The sequence below is a fragment of the Lontra canadensis genome, unplaced genomic scaffold (genome assembly GCF_010015895.1).
Source record: "Lontra canadensis isolate GAN:19392208 unplaced genomic scaffold, GSC_riverotter_1.0 scaffold111, whole genome shotgun sequence".
Taxonomy (NCBI): Eukaryota; Metazoa; Chordata; class Mammalia; order Carnivora; family Mustelidae; genus Lontra; species Lontra canadensis.
The window spans coordinates 5,750,842-5,768,162 of NW_022631105.1; the positions used below are offsets into that span (position 1 = coordinate 5,750,842).

The 17,321-nt window shown below is 58.4% G+C and overlaps 1 protein-coding gene across 2 annotated transcripts; it reads right to left on the minus strand.

The window, feature by feature from the left end:
• Nucleotides 1-640: 640 nt before the first annotated feature.
• On the minus strand, nucleotides 641-15,567 carry ABCB8 (ATP binding cassette subfamily B member 8). Of its 2 annotated transcripts, XM_032840191.1 has the most exons (16): nucleotides 15,367-15,548; nucleotides 11,277-11,589; nucleotides 10,760-10,915; nucleotides 10,589-10,683; nucleotides 10,366-10,471; nucleotides 9,441-9,602; nucleotides 9,253-9,338; nucleotides 9,040-9,137; nucleotides 8,574-8,679; nucleotides 5,629-5,662; nucleotides 5,049-5,185; nucleotides 4,819-4,913; nucleotides 4,535-4,668; nucleotides 3,666-3,813; nucleotides 2,088-2,338; nucleotides 641-1,429 (listed from the first exon to the last, which is right to left on the minus strand). In XM_032840191.1, exons 1-16 carry the CDS (start codon nucleotides 15,459-15,461, stop codon nucleotides 1,304-1,306), a joined length of 2,142 nt encoding a protein of 713 aa, XP_032696082.1. In that variant the 5' UTR covers nucleotides 15,462-15,548; the 3' UTR covers nucleotides 641-1,303. The 2 variants fall into 2 exon arrangements, with proteins under 2 accessions (XP_032696082.1, XP_032696083.1); XM_032840192.1 differs by lacking the exon at nucleotides 11,277-11,589 and having other exon boundaries at nucleotides 15,367-15,567.
• Nucleotides 15,568-17,321: the final 1,754 nt, after the last annotated feature.

Consider the following 17,321-nt stretch of genomic DNA (forward strand, 5'->3'; position numbering starts at 1 on the left):
GCTCCGGGCTGTACTTACTAGGGAGGTGTTTGGTGGCAAAGCCACGCAGAGCCCACGCTCCGCTGCCTGGGCTGGGGCCACCCTGGCATGCGACCTCTCATCGGTAAGGAAGCAGGGCAGCACACCAGGGTCTAGCTGTGGCCCTAGGACATTTCAGGTGCTTTGTCCCCAGAGTAGCATCTGGTCCAAAACCACACCCGGAAGAGGCTGCAGGGACTGTCGGCCCCGGCTCTGCACACCTGAGCCACCAATATTCTCCCCTGATGGCCTCCAGTCGCAGCTGACTCTGCTTGTCCTGCATATCGAGGCTGCCACGGAAACATGGTGTTGTCCTGGATAGAGCCACAGGATAAATCCACCCGATTTTGTGTTTCATCGGCCTGGGGGCTAAGTTGTAACTTGTCCCTCACAGTTTGGTGACTCAGCACTGTATGACCCGTGTGGCTGGAGTTGAGGGTACATGTCGGCTCCTCCTTTGTGTCCCTCAGAGCAGGGTGTCCTCACAAAGAGGGGCTGTCCGCAATCTCATGGGCGACGAGTCAGGTGCATGGAGCCGGGGCCGTAGAAGACAGCCTGTAAGCTTCCAGCTCCTTGTGGAACAGACCATGCCATGCCCTGCCCTCCTACCCCTTTCCCGAGGGCCGGTGTCCCAACCCACCTGTTCTGTTGGATGGGGGTGTGGGGGGTGGGGATGAATTCTAGAAAAAGGACGTCTTAATGGAGTAGGAAGGAAAGGAAGTTGTTCTCAGAATGGGGACTGGGTTTGAGGGGCTGGTCCAAGGGGTGGGCTCCTTCTCCCACGGCTCAGAGAGGCAGTGGGGACAGAGGAGAGTGGGGAGTCAGGGTCCAGGAAGGTGAGGTCCTGGCATGGGTGTGGGCCACCCTAGTGTGAATTCCCATTCCCACTTCCTGAGCCTGATTTATAAAGATTCCCTGAAGCTGGGCCTGGACACCTTTAGGCTATCAGGTAGAGGGGAGACTTGGCAGGTTTTCTGAGGGGACGGGAGGGTCTGGGCAGAGGGAGGGAACAGAGCGGGGGCCTGGGGACTCTGCCTCCTCCTCTGTGATTTATGGCTCCAGCAGGAGGGACGCAGCCTGGTAGCAGGAGCAGGAGTGGATGGGAGCAGTCCCAACGTCCCCCACTTCAGTGCTAGGCCCAGGTCTCATTGTGAGTAGGGGAGAGCAGCCGCCTGGACCCCAGCACACTGGCCGTCCTGGGTGCTTGGTCCCTGGCAGCTCCTGGAGCTAAGCCTTGGCCCTGGGCACCAATGCTCGGCCGCGACCAGACCTCAGACAGCTGCCCTCAGGACTTGGGGTCGCAGTTCCTGGAGCCTCTGGGCATGTCAGGAGCTGGGGCATCCAGGGCCTGTCTCCGGATGAGCTCGGCATACAGCCCGCCTTTTGTCAGGAGCTCTTCATGGGTCCCCACCTGGAGAGAGGAAGGAGGGGGAGGTGATCACCCCAGCCCAGTTCAGAGCCCTAGGCGGGCTGGCTTCTTATTGGTCGTTGGGCTCACTGTCTCCTAAGCCAGTGTCCCTTCTGGGGACACTATGAACCCAAAGCACAGTTGGTTACAGATCGCCACTGGTAATTCTGTATTTGTTGGCGCCTCCTCTCTATTTAGCCGGATTTTGGAAGGGCATCTGAATCCTTCTATCTCTCTAACAGAGACTCCAGCTTGTAGTTGAACAAGCAGCTGGGTGCTAGGGGCCAGGCCCCATGCAGCCTCCCGGCCTCGCTGCAGAGCCAGGCTCTGGAGAGCTGCTCCTGGCCGGGCCCTGATCACGGTCCCTGGTGCTGCCTCTTCTGACCTCAGCCCCTAGGCCCTTCTATACTTCCCTGAGTCCTTTCCCTTTGGTCCAGGGAGACAGGAGGTAGCTCGACTATTCCCATGGGACAGAGGAAGAGAGACCTGAGAGACCAGGGCAGGAACTCCTGAATCCACACACGGTACTGCTTCCAGAATATGGCCCCAGGCCCCTGGGCCAGGCCACCCCCTCCCACAGCTCCGCTGAGCCACGAGTTCTACTCTGTCCACGGCGGAAGCTGTCCCAGCCCACCGCGCCGCTGCCTGGCCCCCCGCTGACCTCACAGACCCGGCCGTGGGCCATGACGACAATGTGGTGGGCTCCGCGCACGGTGCTGAGCCGGTGGGCGATGACGAGCACCGTGCGGCCGGCGCTGGCGCGGTCCAGGGCTTCCTGCACCACCCGCTCGGACTCTGAGTCCAGCGCGCTGGTCGCCTCATCCAGGATCAGCACCGCGGGCTGCTTGATGAGGGCGCGGGCGATGGCCAGGCGCTGCTTCTGGCCGCCAGACAGGGTTGCGCCCCGTTCACCTGGGGGGAAGGGGACAGGGCGAGGGCCTGAAGCGATCTTCACAAAGGGTCACTGGGGCCACCTGGAACGTCCCATCTGCCCTCCACCAACCCCCTCCCTGGCACTGTGCACACTTGTCCCGCCTCTGACGCCTTAGCATCCTGTCCCCATAACCTTGTGCAAATGCACGAACGCACTCACACCAGAGAGCGGGAGCTGCACGTGCGTGGGACTCAGTGTACCCCAGAGTCACCGCGTGCCCCTCCCACACCAGTGCAGGATCTCCGAGCTGGGCTGGGCCTGCTCTATTCTGGCCTGCTGGGTTTCCACCGCTGGGGGGACATCCAGGACCTGGATGTGGGCCCTGGAGTGGGGCGACGGCCTGCCATGGGGCATTCTGGGAAGACCACCCTTGGGGTCTACAATGTCCACAGGAAACAGCAGAGGTGACTGCCCAGAGCTAGAGAAAGCACCACGGTGACCGCGGTCAGAGAGCAGTGGGGGCAGACCGGAGTCGCAGACGGGCCTGGGAGCGTGCTGGGGTCGGAGGTACGTGGAAGGAGCCGCTCCAGACAGGTGTGGGGACAGCTCCTCCCCTCGGGGTGGTGTAGGATCTGAGCAGTGAGCAGAAACGGCTGGATCAGCCACAGCCCATGGACAACGGCTAAAGACGGGGCAGGAAGGGGGTGCCACTTCGCAGGTATGACGCTCAGCTAGACTGAGCCCTCGGCTCCAAGAAAAGCTGAAAACTCCAGCTGTGCCACACCTTGACGTGTGCTGGAACATTCCGCAACAGGGCCAAGACTCCGGATGAAACACCTGGCCCCAAAGGTTGCAAAAAAGACCCCCTGAGATAAACGCACAAAGCTGTGAGCCACGTGGGGAATGTTCTAGTGTGAGGCTGTGATATTTCAATGTTCCAGGACCATCTATACCCTTTTCTAGGTTAAGTCAGAAGGGAGACCTGTTCAGCCCCATCAATCCCTGTGGGTAACTAGACAGAAACATTTTCAAATTAAGGAATAAAGGAACAGAAATGACACGGGAGCCAGAAGCGTAAGGAATTTCGAGGTGGTAATACCGCGATGCTTCTGGTCAGGTCTTAGGACGTGGGGGCCCCTGGGAAGCTCTGAAGGGTCCCAACGCCACGGTCCCTTGTGTCCCTGGCTGGGTCCCATCCCTGCACTCCCTGTGGTGTCCCCGTCTTTGCAGCCTGTGTGTAGTTGAACCGCAGAACCATGTCCGCCTGCATAGGTCTAGTCTTCCCGATGCCAGGCCTCTCCTGGCCCCTGGATTCTCACACCGTGGGCCCTGCAGACCCGAGGAGAAAACCGCCCTGGGACTCACCGACCACGGTGTTGTAACCCTCCGGGAAGCTGGTGATGAACTCGTGGGCGTTGGCCTCCTGGGCGGCTGCGTACACCTCTTCGTCCGTGGCTCCCGGCTTCCCAAAGCGGATGTTTTCCATGATCGTTGTTCCAAACAGGACAGGCTCCTACGGATGGGGGATCCACATGGGACATTCTGACTTTGCCCCGAACCTCAGAGGGGTGCACTGGGAAGGGTGATTTTGGCTACACCAGAACTGCCCTCTTGGAGGGCGAGTAGGGGGAGTTCAAACTTACAAGTCAAATAAGAAAATCTATGAGTGTGTGAAGAGGCTGAGCTCCCCGCAGGGCACAGGGTCCCTGAGGAGTGGGGAGGGAAGGTGGCTGGGGGACCCATCTCTGGAGAGATGGGGTGGGAGTCTGCATTCTGGCTTTCTTCTGCAGGGGAAGGAGGTAAGGGTGCCTTCTGCACCCACTCAGAGGGAGAAGATGGACCCTTGCTGGGAAGCACCACCTCAAACAGAAGGAAAGGAGTAGGGCTGAGGGCTTCAGGTGGGGCCGTGGGGCCTTGCCTCTTGGGGGTGTGGGGGTCTCTCGACCTTCTGGACATCACAGGCTTATCAGAGAACCCAGGAATCCTCAAACAGCATCCCACCCCACCTGCTTGGATGGGTTTCGTTGAGAACTGGAGTTCCTGCCCTGGGGACGAGGGCAGGGCTGCGGGGGGCTGGCCCGGGGAAGCCTGAGATCCCCTGACCGCTGGGGGACCAGTGAAGAAGGCCAGAGCCTTCTCCCGCCCTGCCGAAGAGAACAGGGGAGACGGTCTGGGAGGTTAAAGACACATGTCCTAGGTGAGCCTGTGCGGAGGAAAGCCTCTCCTCTCCCCACCTGGCTGATGAAGCCGATGACGTGGCCCCGGAGCCAGGAGGGATCGAGGGTGCGCAAGTCCCGTCCATCCAGCGTCACTACACCCGCCGTGGGGTCATAGAAGCGCTCAAGCAGGGAAGCCACGGTGGTCTTTCCTAGGGAATTGGGGTTGGGAGATGGTGCGGTTACAGAAGCGGCATGGTTCCTGGACATTGTGACAGGAAAGGAGACCCCAGGGGAGGGTGAAGGGGCCCCCTCCTCCCCCTCACAAAACATAGCGGGGGATGGTGGTGGGTTCGTCTCACCTCCACCGGACTGGCCCACGAGCGCCACGATCTTGCCAGGGGGCAGGGTGAGCGTGAAGTCCTGTAGCACCTGGAAGCCGGGGCGGCTGGGGTAGCTGGAGCCGACAGAGAGCCTCAGTCAGACCGGGTTCCCGGCCCCATTCCACCCTGGTCTTCTCTCAAGTCTCACTGGACCTCGAGGGGGGCTCGATCCCAGGGGGAATGCCACCACCCCCACCGCCGATGCTGACCTGAAGCAGACGTCGTGGAATGCGATGGCCCCGCGCAGGTGCTCTTGGGGGACGCGGCAGCCCCCAGACAGCGGGATGCATGGACTCAGAGTCAGGTACTCGAAGACTCGGGCCCCCGCGCTGAGCCCCCGCACCACCTGGGGAGGGGGTTAAAGTCTGCGGTGAGGGAGCGCTGGGGTCTGAGGGAAGGGCCAGCAGCACTGTACCATCTCCCGGCCTCCTGCACGCAGGCTGGGTAGGGGCTTGGGGTGACCCCTCCGTCTGACACTGCCTTTCTTTTCTTTTTTTTTTTAAAGATTTCTATTTATTTATTTGACAGGTAGAGATCACAAGCAGGCAGAGAGGCAGGCAGAGACAGAGAGGAGGAAGCAGGCTCCCCGCTGAGCAGAGAGCCCCATGTGGGGCTTGATCCCAGGACCCTGGGATCATGACCTGAGCCGAAGGCAGAGGCTTTAACCCCCTGAGCCACCCAGGCGCCCCTGACACTGCCTTTCTGAAGCACACGGGTGACGCTGTTGCCATGACTCCAGCCCAGGTCTGATGTCCACAGCTGGGGGCCCGCCCCCCGACTGCCACTCACCTGGCCGAACAGAATGGAGAGGTTGGCCATGGACCTGTGAGGAAGAGAGGAAGGCTGACAAAAGGGGACACAAGCCCGAGAGAAGACCAGAGCCAGAGGGGAGGGTATGGGTCTCAGCTGCACTTGGCGGGGAGGCGGGAACAGGCAGCCTGAAGGCGAACCCTGAGAACGCTCCTGCAATCTGGGACGGCGGCAGCGCCGGGGCCCAGCAACACTAGACAGCTCGCCGGCAGGTCACTTCTCCTAGGAGCCTCACTATCGCCTGTTCCCTCCTCGGCCAGATGAGGCTGGCGGCTGTCACGGGCCTCAGGACTGGGACTCGGAGGGCGGCCCGTCCGCAGCGTGAAGGCCAGCCCCGGAACACGAGGGATGGTGCCGTCACCACGGGGCAAGGGCAGATCTAGCACGATGGGACTCCCAGGGGAGCAAGGGCTCATTAAGGTGGAAAAACAGACAGGAATCCTTTTCCAGAAAGGAAACCAAAGCTACTGGACCACGGGTGGGGTGCGGGGGAACTCTGGGGGGACCCCAAGACAAAATTCCAGAGACTCCTTAGTGTGGGCTTGCCCTGCGTGGGGCATGGCGCGAGCGTGTCTGTCTAGACAGAGGTCGCCTCCTCTGGCCTGCGGGGCCGTCAGCTGCTGGAAGGTGACTCACGCTTCTCGGTCACCAGCCCCTGACTGGGCCGGCCAGCCCGCGACAGTGCGCGTGCCTGTGAGTGTGCACGCGGGTCCTTCTCCAAGAGGAAAGACTGACTCTTGTGAAGAGGAAAGTCACTTCTTCCAGCTCCGGGGTGAGGAGTGGGAGGAGCCTGCAAGGAAGCGGTTCCGGCAGGCCCGCAGGGCTAGCGGCATTCGCCAATGTGAGCCCAGAGGCATCAGGCAGGCAAGAGCCAGGACAGTGAGCTGTCGGCGGATGAGAAGGGAAAACAAGCTGCATGAGAGATCTGGAAGCCATTATGGCCTGGCAGCGGCGCCCGGCAGCAACCAGAAACCCGATGCCCACGGCTCGGTGTGTGATGGCCTTGCTCTCCGAGAAGGCGCAGACGGCAGGCACGGGCTCTCCCAAGAGGCCTGGCGGGTGGGTGGCCCGTTCCCAGCAGGGTCCAGGCCTGGATGCAGACCAGGCGGCCTGACCCTGACTGGGGTCCGTCTGGATGTCCCCCATTTCTTCCAGAGACCCGGTGCCACAAAAAGAACACCTAGAATGGGCTCTCCAGGTTGAGGTTGCCTCTCTCCCCTCCCCGCCCCTGCTGGACCCCGGGAGGAAATACACCAGCCTCCTTAATAACGATAGACCTAATTCCTCTAAAGTGGAAGGTGAAGAGTGTCCAGGTGGCGATGGGCCCCCAGAAGGACAGGCCTAAGGCCTGTGGCTGTGGGAGCAGCTCCCTCTAGCAGCCCGAGAGAGGGAGTGCGGACAGACCGCCAGGCTTTCCTGTTCGTGATAAAGCCCTGCTAACGGGCGAGGCAGCGCAGTGCTGCGGGAAGGAAAAGGTCTGAACTCAGGCCATGGGGCGACACGGGGGCCCAGGAGAAAGCGGGTCTGGAGGAGGAGGGCCAGGCTTGGGAAAGGGAGGCCCCCCATCCCCACGCCCATGGAGGGCCATGTGGTGACGGTATGAATAGAACTAGTGGGGCTCATCGGGGTCCTCGGGACCAGAGCAAGAGGCCAGGGCTCAGCCTGGGGTCAGGGCCATGTCCCATCTCTACAACAGTCAGGAGCCTCTTAGTCCCCAGGCTGGAAGAGGGATGAGGCCGCTTGGGATCTGAACTTCAGAGAAAGTCTGAACGGGGCCCCGTTAGGGAGCACGGACATAAGCGAGGCCAAGGGTGGGGCTCCTGGGACGGGGTCCCCCTACCTGGGACGGTGAGGAGGCTGATGGTGAGGGAAGCTGGAGGCAACGGGCGGTGAGACACGACGCAGAGCCCGGCCACGCGTGTCATGAGCATCACGCGCCACGGGGACGGGCACGGAGGGCTGTCGGGGGCGATACTGTATTTCCTTGCTGTGGCTGACGGTAATGCCGGTCTCTACCCTTCAGTGATTTATTACAGCATATTCGCTCTTCAATTATTTATCATAACATCTAGTTGTGCTTCCCGTACTTTTATATATGCAGCGCGTGGGGGAGACGAAGGGATGAGAAACGGCAGCAGGAACCGCTCGTGTTTAGCTCAGAAGAGAAAGGGAAGGGGAGGCCTTGGGGCTCTTGTGCGAAGGGAGCCGAGAGCTCGGGCAGGCAGACCTCAGAGCCATGAACACACCGAGCTCCAGGGTGGGCAGGGCGGGAGAGGGGGTGAGCGTCCCGTCCCTGGGAAGGTCAGGCAGAGGACCGCAGGCGAGCTCTTAAAGAGCGAGGCAAAGACAGTCTATCCACACATGGGATCCTACTCAGCCTTAAGGAGGAAGGAAATCCTGCCGTGGGCTGTGCCATGGGCGCACCTGGGAGACGCTATGCTGAGTGAAACAGGCCCGTCACAGGACAACCACTGCGTCCGACTGCACTTGTGGGAGGGACTCAAAGTGGGCAGAGCACAGAGCCAGAGGCTGCCCGGGGGCCTAGTGGTTAACGGGCCCAGCCCTTCAGGTCTGCAGGACGAAGGAGGGCTGGTGGCTGACGGCGTGACGTGTGCAGAACACTACCTACGTCTACGCTGAAGACGGGTCAAGAGGGTACATTTTACGTTACGTGCATTTTGCCACAATTCATCGTTTTAAAAAAAGCTATCATGAGCACTCCTGAGTGGTTTTAGGCGGCTGAAAAGGACAGCCGCGTTCCCTAACATCTGGTTGGTGCAGGACGCTGTGGGCGGGGGCTCTCAGCCCCTGTTCCCCTGAGGAAACTGGGCAGCCAGGGGCCGGGCAGCAGTCCCCAGAGCAGGCTGCCACCCCGTCCCGTGACCCAGCAGGCTCTTTCAGGAGGGGAACAGCCTCACACTCACCTCTGCACCGTCTGGGAGGCCACCAGGAAGGACATGAGGTCTCCCCCTGTCAGCTGCTGCCCAGCCACAAGGGAGCCCCCGATAAACAGGGTCCCCAGGACCATGCCTGCACGGGGAGAGGGCCATGTGGTTAGCACGGAAGTGACGAGGAGCCAAGGACAGAGCCCAGCCTAGGTGTCAGAGCCCAGGTCTAGTCCCTGCCGTGCCTCCCACTGACTGAAATGTCACGGAATCATTTCAGTGACGACTTGCCTTTGTTTCTTCATTTGGAAATGAGTGCGTGTGTGGGCGGGGGGGGGGCTCGGGCAGCTGGCACTGGACAGACGTCTGAAGGACACCAAGCACATAGAGAGCTGCCCCTTGCCTGCCTTGCTGGGACCGTCCTTTGCTGCTCCACGCTCATCCCCAGCCATGATCCGGTGCTCCCAAACCCTGGGGTCGAGGGCAGGGGGACTTGCTCACTCACAGTTGAAGGCGATGTTGGAGAGCCCCTGGAACAAGGCAATGCCTCGGCCTAGCTCCTCTGCCTTACAGCGGGACTCCTCCAGCTCCGCTCCATAGCGTCTGGGGAGAGAGGCCAAGCACGGCTATCAGGAAGCAGCCAGGTCGGGGTGCAGGGCTGGTGGGGTGCATTCGGGGAGTCCTCCCTGCTTTAAGACCTGCCCTGTCTGGGACTCACTCCTCCTCCCGGTGCTCCATGGCGAAAGCCCGCACAGTCCGAACATTGCCCAGGGCCTCATCTGCTACGCCCGTTGCCCTGGCAACCTGCAAGGAGTCCAGGAAGTAGACAGCGAGGTAGGAGCCCGGGAGGGATGGCAGGGCAGAGAGAAATGGGGCAGGTGGGGGGATGGGCAGGAATGCCGGTACCTGCTCCTGACACTGGCGAGACAATTTTCGGAGAGCTGAGCCCATCAGGGTGCCAACTCCCATGAGGGTGGGTGTGGCCACCATCATCAGCAGCGTGAGGCGGGGGGACAGCATGGAGAGGGACACCAAGCAGCCGGCCACCTGAGTGCAGCTTCGCAGCCCCTGGGGAGAGGAGGAAGGCAGGAAGGCCATTTGGCAATAGCACCTCGACGGGGGGACTTTACAAGGGTCTGCTGGCTACGGCGTTACCCTCTCACAAGGCCAAGGCCGTAGGTCTGAGCCCTGGGAGGCCAAAGGGCAGTCCACCCAGTCATAAAATGGAGCTCTTTCCCTACTAGCAGGCATGAAAGAGCTAGGTGAGAATGTCTACAGACCACAGCATCCTTCCCCCAGACAAATCCCAGTTGGCTTTGCTTTTTTGCTCGAGGAACTGAACAGAAAGAATTGAGTAGGGATGTCATCCGGGACTGCCATGGGCCAGTGTCCGGCGTGACCCAGCAGGCACAGTGACAGCGTGGGTGGATGAGGACAGGACATCAGCGATACAGTAAAAAGCCTTCACTCATTCCCCTTCACACTTGTCAGCATGCCAGGCACTCTGGGAGTAAGGCAGGCCAGGGTGATTTTGCTCTTGGCAAGCTGGTCCAGGAAAGCTCTTGTTTGAGTCCTTGGGAAGGTTTTCCGGGGAGGTAGAATTTCAGAACAGGAGAGAAACAGCCTGTCCTGACCTTGGACGATGCCACGGCACCTCCCTTTTGTGAACTTCCCCATTCCCTCACCCACACCCTCCGCAGACAACAGGCTTCTCACTTGGTATGAGCCTAGGCTCAGGGCCCAAGAGCAAGGCAGGACAGGGCTGCCTGGTGTGTCGGCCCTAGACAGAGTGCGTGTGTGTGTGTACACACGGGGGGCCCGGGGGGCTGACCTGGGAGATGACGAGTTTGAAAGATGATTTAAACTCCTGCACATCAGTTGTCACCCGGCTCACCAGCTGCCCAGTCTTTAAAGCATCAAAAAAAGCAATGTCTTGTCTGATGGTAGGTCAAGGGTGCCGGAGGTCAGGAGGAAGAGAGAGACAGAGTTCAGGCTGAGCCGCCCCCCCTCCAGGCCTTCAGCCACCCTGAACCACACCCCGGAGGCGGCCGTACCGGAGTAGGTTGCTGAAGAGGGCCCTCCTCATGTCCACGGCCATGCGCTCGCCGATGCGTGACAGCAGCACCAGGTACCCGAAGGTCAACAGCCCCTGGGAGAGAGGCCGGGGAACTCAGGACGCCTGGGTGGCTCCTCTGGGTGCCCCCAGGCCCTCCCCGGCGCTGTACCTGAACGCCATAGAGGATGAGCAGGTGGGTGCTGAGATGCCGGGACTCGGTCAAGAAGCTCCCCACGTGGTCCCGCGTGTACTTGGCCACGATCTCCACCAGTTGGCCCAGAAGCAGGGGGATCTGCACATTCACGAGGGCCGCACCCAGTGCCAGCTTGGGGAGTGGGGGAGACTTTAGAAGGGGCCGTCTTCTTCCCCATCCCTGGTCCTGACCTCGGTGCTGCCTCCCCTGCAGCTGCTCATGCTTTGGCTGCTTCCGTGCTTCTCTGAGATGGCTGAGTTAGAGCCCAGGCTGCCAGCCCTTGGGGACCCCGTACCCTGCACACCCAGCTGCTCTGCGGAGGAGCTCCCGGTACCCCCGGCTTCCAGTCCCCGAGGCCAGCCAGCCCTTGCTGCTTCCTGGGGTCTAGTCGGAGACTTGGTGAGGCAGACAAGCTGTGCCCAGACAGCTCGCCAACCCCCTGAGCGGCTCCTCCCCGATCCCAGACGTGGGGGAAAGGACAGGGGCATCTCACCATGATGGCTGCCCCTAGGACCAGCAGGTGGGGGCGCAGAAACTGCCAGAAGAGCTTCCAGTTAAAGCGGGCCTCCCCGGCACAAGGTCTGGAGCAGGGGGGCGGGGCCTCTTCTGCCTCACAGAGCACCACGAGGCCAAGGCGGGGGCACTTACTCAACACCACAGGGCCCAGAAGGACTCCCCCAACCCAGCGCCAGGCACAGGGTCTTCGGCTGGGAGGTGGAGGTGCTCGAAGGAGGTGGGCCCGGAGCCGGGACCTCAGCTGGGCTGCGGCCCTGAGGAGGTAGGAGCTGTGGCGGCCATGAGAGGACCTGCAGGGAGAGAGCAGCATGGACGGCTCAAGGCCCCGACTGTCCCTCAGAGGAACGCAGACAGACCAAGCAGGGGGGACTGAGACAGCAGCCTGTCATCTCCCCATGACACAGTGGGGCCTGCTCAGCGACCATCTCCGACCCATGCCTTTTCTGATCACAGGATATGTTGGATGGCGGCTATAGGCGCTCCTTTTCCAGATGGAGACGCAGAAGTCCCGGGGGAACCCGGCTCGGAGAGGCAAGACGGGGAAAGCGTCTCCCCTGTGCCTGGCGCCGGGCCGGCAGAGCAGTCCCCCCGTCCTGCCTCCACGGCCTGCTGTGTTTAATCCTCCACTCCCGGGGAGGTAGCTGCCTTTCCCCTCACTTGATAAAAGAAAATGTCACGGGGGCTGAGGGAGCTGGAATACTTTGTCCCCCAGCAGCAGAACGGGGACAAGAGGAGACCCCTGCTGTGCCATTCCAGAATCCAGGCTTGTTCTACTTGGCCACGTATGCAGTGACCAAGGCCATGTGTGGCAGAGCCTGGGCCTGCCCCATGTTTTCTGCAGGTCTGGGTTCAACACAGCCCTCACCCTGGCTCATCCCAGGCCTTGAGCGCTTATGTGACAACGCATGGGGGGAAATGGCGACACATTCCCTATCAGCTGAAGGAGAAAAAAGAAATAATCCAAATGATAGATCTTGTCACCTCAGGCTAAAATCACCTTCTCTGTTCCATGGTTCCCATATGGATCCATGGCCATGCCGAGCTGAGTGCCTACTGTATGCCAGCGCTCTGCTGTGAGGCACTGGGAACAGGGATAAACGGGACAGACCCTGTGATCACCCTCACTGAGGTTAGGTTTTAGTGGGGAGGACAAGCAGCTAGTGACAAAGCTTGCTGAGTGTGGGAAGGGGCACGACAGGGCCCTCAGGGAGCAGAGAGCACGCCCTTGTCTGAGGGAGTCAGGAAGGCCCTCCTGAGGAGGCTGAGGGTGAATGGGAAGGAGCTGGCCAAGTGAAGGCAGTGCAGCTGTGTGTGTGTGTGTGTGTGTGTGTGTGTGTAGAGAGTAGGGAAGAGCTCTAGGCAGCAGGAAGCGTGTTTGGAACAGATGCAGGTAGGGAAGATGGAAAACGACAGGAACAGAGAAGCTGAAGCCTGAGGTATAAGGGAGAAGAGGCGTGGCGTGGCGTGGGCGGGGCGCAGGCCTCCCAGTCCTTTGAGAACACCTGGACTTTAGAGGGCAATGGGGACCATGGTGGGGTGGGGGGCACTTAGGCTGAGGTATAACATAACCCAACTTATATCGTTAAGATCATAGCAGAGAGGAGAAAGCTGGAGAGGGACAGGATCTTCTAACAAGAAGCAGAAGTTACCTGGCCAAGGGTATATGGTGGGATGCTCAAAGATTCAGATAAGGTTGGGGCACCTGGGTGGTGCAGTCAGTTTAGCGGCTGACTCTTGGTTTCTGCTCAGCTTATGATCTCAAGGTCCTGGGACCGAGCCCCATGTGCTGGGCCCCATGCGCTGGGCTCCATGCTTGGTGGGGAGTCTGCTTAACGATTCTTTCTCCTTCTCCCTCTGGCCCTCCCCCCCATTCGTGCATGCTCTCTCAAATAAATCTTAAAAAAAAAAAAAATTCCCTTTGGGGGGAAAAAAGATTCAAATGACCTTATTGATGAGGGGGCTTTTAAAAAATGAACAGAGGGGCGCCTGGGTGGCTCAGTGGGTTAAGCCTCTGCCTTTGGCTCAGGTCATGATCAGGTCCTGGGATCGAGCCCCGCCTCAGGCTCTCTGCTCAGCGGGGAGCCTGCTTCACCCCAAACTCTCTGGCTTCCTCTCTGCCTACTGGTGATCTCTGTCAAATAAATAAATAAAATCTTTAAAAATAATAATAAAAAATGAATAGAATGAGGTTTTCCCTTTACTCTGATAGTCTGTCATATTTTCGGGTACTGCTAACCGCATCTCTCCCTCATCCTTCCCTTGTTCCAGGGAGGCCTGGGTGGCTTCTTACCACCTCTTATTATGCCTCCTTCCATCCCATTCCAGCTGCCCAGTTTTTATGTCTTGTTTTCCACTGTGTACTTTAGGTCTATCTTAAATTTTAGACAGGGAAGCTCACCCTACTTCCGATTTCCCCATTAGACTTTACATTCCTTGAGGCAGGAACCTCTATTCCATTCATGTTGCATTCCCAGCACTTAGCAGAGCTCTTGCACATAGCAGATGTCCAGCAAATGCTTCTGTTTGTTGAGTGCATGCCCTCATTGGAAAGGCAGAAGAGAAAAATTTGGCCTGACCTGCTACTGTACTGTTTGCAGTTTCAGACTTATTGAGGCCAACAATAAGAGGTATGTTGTGCATTGCCACCCAGGACAATAAACATGTCAGACAAAATTGAAATGTTTCACAAAACAATACTTTCCCTAATTTGTTGTGCATGTATTCTATTATATTCACTTCTTAAAAAAAAGTTTTTTGAAGATTTTATTTGCTTGAGAGAGAGAGTGAGAGAGAGAGCATGAGAGGGGGGAGGGTCAGAGGGAGAAGCAGACTCCCCGCTGAGCAGGGAACCCGATCCCAGGACTCCAGGATCATGACCTGAGCTGAAGGCAGTCGCTTAACCAACTGAGCCACTCACTTTTTTTTTTTTTTTTAAAGGTAGGCTCCACTCCTGGCCTAGGGCTTGAACTGACGACCCTGACATCAAAAGTCACATGCTCTATAGGCGTCTACTATTATATTCACTTCTAAATGGTCCTGACCTACTAAATTTGTTTTATGATCTCTTGTTGTGACTTGCATGTTTGAAAGACACTGCACTTGTGAACACACAAATACTTGGATGTTATTTGATGTCTTTTCCTGGGTTTCTCTCTGGTTTAAATGATATCAACCCCTAACTCTTTTCCTAAGGACTGTTTTCAAACTTTTTAATAATTCACCATGGCTACCTTCCAGCTTCTCTCATCTTCTCCAAACTAAGACTCTAAGCAGGGCTTGGTCACTGCCAAGGACTGGCGGATTACTTCCCGGCAACAGTGCTTCTAGCTCCGGCCTGGCCCGGCTCCTGCTCCCTTTCAATCAGATAGGCTTTCCAAATGACCCAAGTTCACATCCAGCCACCACCGCCAGTCGGCTGCCTGGTTATTCACTCCAGGATGCGAAAGGAATCAGTCCTTTCTCATAAAGCATTTACACTGGAGCCGTAGTTTCAGGGTCCACGTTCCTTTCCTCCCTGCGTGTGTCTCTCTCTTTGAACCAGCATGTGTAGAGGGAACACACAAGAACACACATGGACGCGTTTCTAGATTGACTTTATCTCTGCTGAACGTATCCAGATTTAGGAACCATTTATGTTCAGCTCATATTGAATCTCGGGAGCAGCACCAATACTAAATGTCTCTGGACATTCATAATTTTTGTCCAAATTGCCCGACCAATTCCAAGAACCAGGACAGGAAGGGGGCAGGAACGGCGGCGACCCCAAGGCTCAACAGGTGCGGCATGGCGCCCTCTGGTGGGAAGTACGGACCTGGTGTGGTCACCGACCTAGAGCGTGCCCTCCGTCCAGCCCACACACGGATACAGACGCACCGAGTCTCCGGCTGGCACCTGGGTCGTCGCTATAAATAATTGAGACCAAGCCCCGGGGAGTGACATTCCACCCACGGGCCGGCCTACAACTTCCGGCAGGCCTCGCGCGAGTCCGGGACTCCATCTCCCGGCGGGCCCCACGGACGGCCCGCCGGTCAACGGCCCGCGCTCCTAGGAGCTTTGTCACTTTTTACCTGACGGCCGAGAATGTCTGGAAGCAGAGGGGTGGTAGCAGCCTGCCCGGGACAGGGCCACCCCGAATCCCGACCCGAAATAAGTGCACCAACATGATGGGACGAGACTACACGAGCAGCCGGCAACGGCAGTTTCACCCTCATCCCATTGAGGGCTCCATGTTGGCTCCCGCCCCCATCCCGACAACCCCTTCGCGCCTCGGCGACTACTGGCGGAAAGACGCGTCAATCCCTCCGAAAACTGTGATTGGAGGAAGCCTTTTCGGTCCTCCTCCTTCCGGAACTGTGATTGGAGACAGCCGCCTGCCTGCCCGCCCAGGCTGGGCGGGGCTGATCAGGTGGGGGCATTGCCTCGCGTCCACTGCCGGGGTCAGCTCTGGGGTGACCTTACAAGTGTGTGACCGGGGCCCCCCTCCGCGGTGGGGTATCCATAGTAACGCCCCAGCCGCTGACCTCGGGGCTGTTCTATGGGTGCTGCCGGCGGACTCCAGATGTCCCGGGGTCTCCAAGGAGTGTAGAGTGCCGGTCCTCGGGGAGGAAGGGACGAAACTGGGGAATTTTTTCAAAATATCTGCACGCTCCTTGTCACCCGCCCCTTTCTCCCAGGCAGGTCAGAGTTCCAGGGGCGGCAGCCACGTGTATTTGGGAAAAAACTACCCTGATGATTCTGATACACGTCCCTTAATTAATGATTGAGAACCACTAGTGTGGACGTCCTGTATAGCTTATGGAGGCGCAACACCAGATCCTCCCCCCCCACCCCCATAGATGCCTTCCTCACCGCAGTCAAGTGACTTGCCTAAGGCTCCCACCGCACAGTTCTGTATCTCTGTTGAGCATTATTTCTTCTGTGTGATTTTTTGCATAGCTACAGCCCTCATGGGCTGTGATTTCTTTCTGGGTAGTGGCTCCTCATTTATCCATACCCTCCTTCCCCTCCAAGTGCCTGGCAGAGAAAAGTGCCCCCTCTTTTAAAAAAGATTCTGTTTATTTATTTGACAGAGAGAGATACAAGGAGAGAGGGAACACAAGCAGGGGGAGTGGGAGAGGGAGAAGCAGGCTTCCCGGTGAGCAGGGAGCCCGATGCTGGACTTGATCCCAGGACTCTGGGATCATGACCTGAGCCGAAGGCAGATGCTCAATGACTGAGCCACCCAGGTGCCCTGAAAAGTGCCCTTTTTATAATAAATTCACTTGAATTAGGGTGTGATAGGGAGGCTGTCCATTGATGAGTCTGGGCTGGAACTGGGCAGAAGAAGGTGCCAGATTAGCTTGAAGTTAGGCTGGGAGTATGGGAGGGATCCTAATATGAGTGTGGTGGAATATTGGGGTGAGTGAGGTTGAGGAGAGATCAGGCAAAGCCTACAAAACTCACCCTGGCACCTGTCTCGGAGAGATGGGAATTTCCTAGCCGCTCTGCAATGCGGGATTCCATCTTGGGCACTAGGATACCCCCTCCAGAAGGAGGGAATCTCATTTTCATAGCTCTGCCTCCTGCGGCTCAGGGATAAAATGATGCAAGCCCTGAGCTACTATAACAATCCCCATCCCTGGAAGGCAGCACAGGAGAAAAACAGGCGTGTCTGGACTCCCATTTTGTGGGCAATTCCATGATTGCCACCACATTCCTCCAGTGAACGCTCCTGACACACTTTGTTTCTCTCTCTATTTCATGGATACTGTCCCCTACAACAGTCCTCAGGCCTGAGCCCCAGAGGCCCTGACACCTGGGTGGCTGACTCAGCACCTCAGGAATGGCGTTCAGTAGGAAACCTGGTGATTCAGGGCCTCAGGAATGGCGTCGGACATGCCAACAAACTAGCTGTCTCCTCCTCCTCGTAGAAGTGGCAACAAGGAACTCAACTCAGCCAGCTCATGCCTGGGTATTCAAATTACCCTTCCAAACCCCATCCCCCCAGCTGCCCTCTGCTGGTTCAGCTCTGATGCTGCTCACC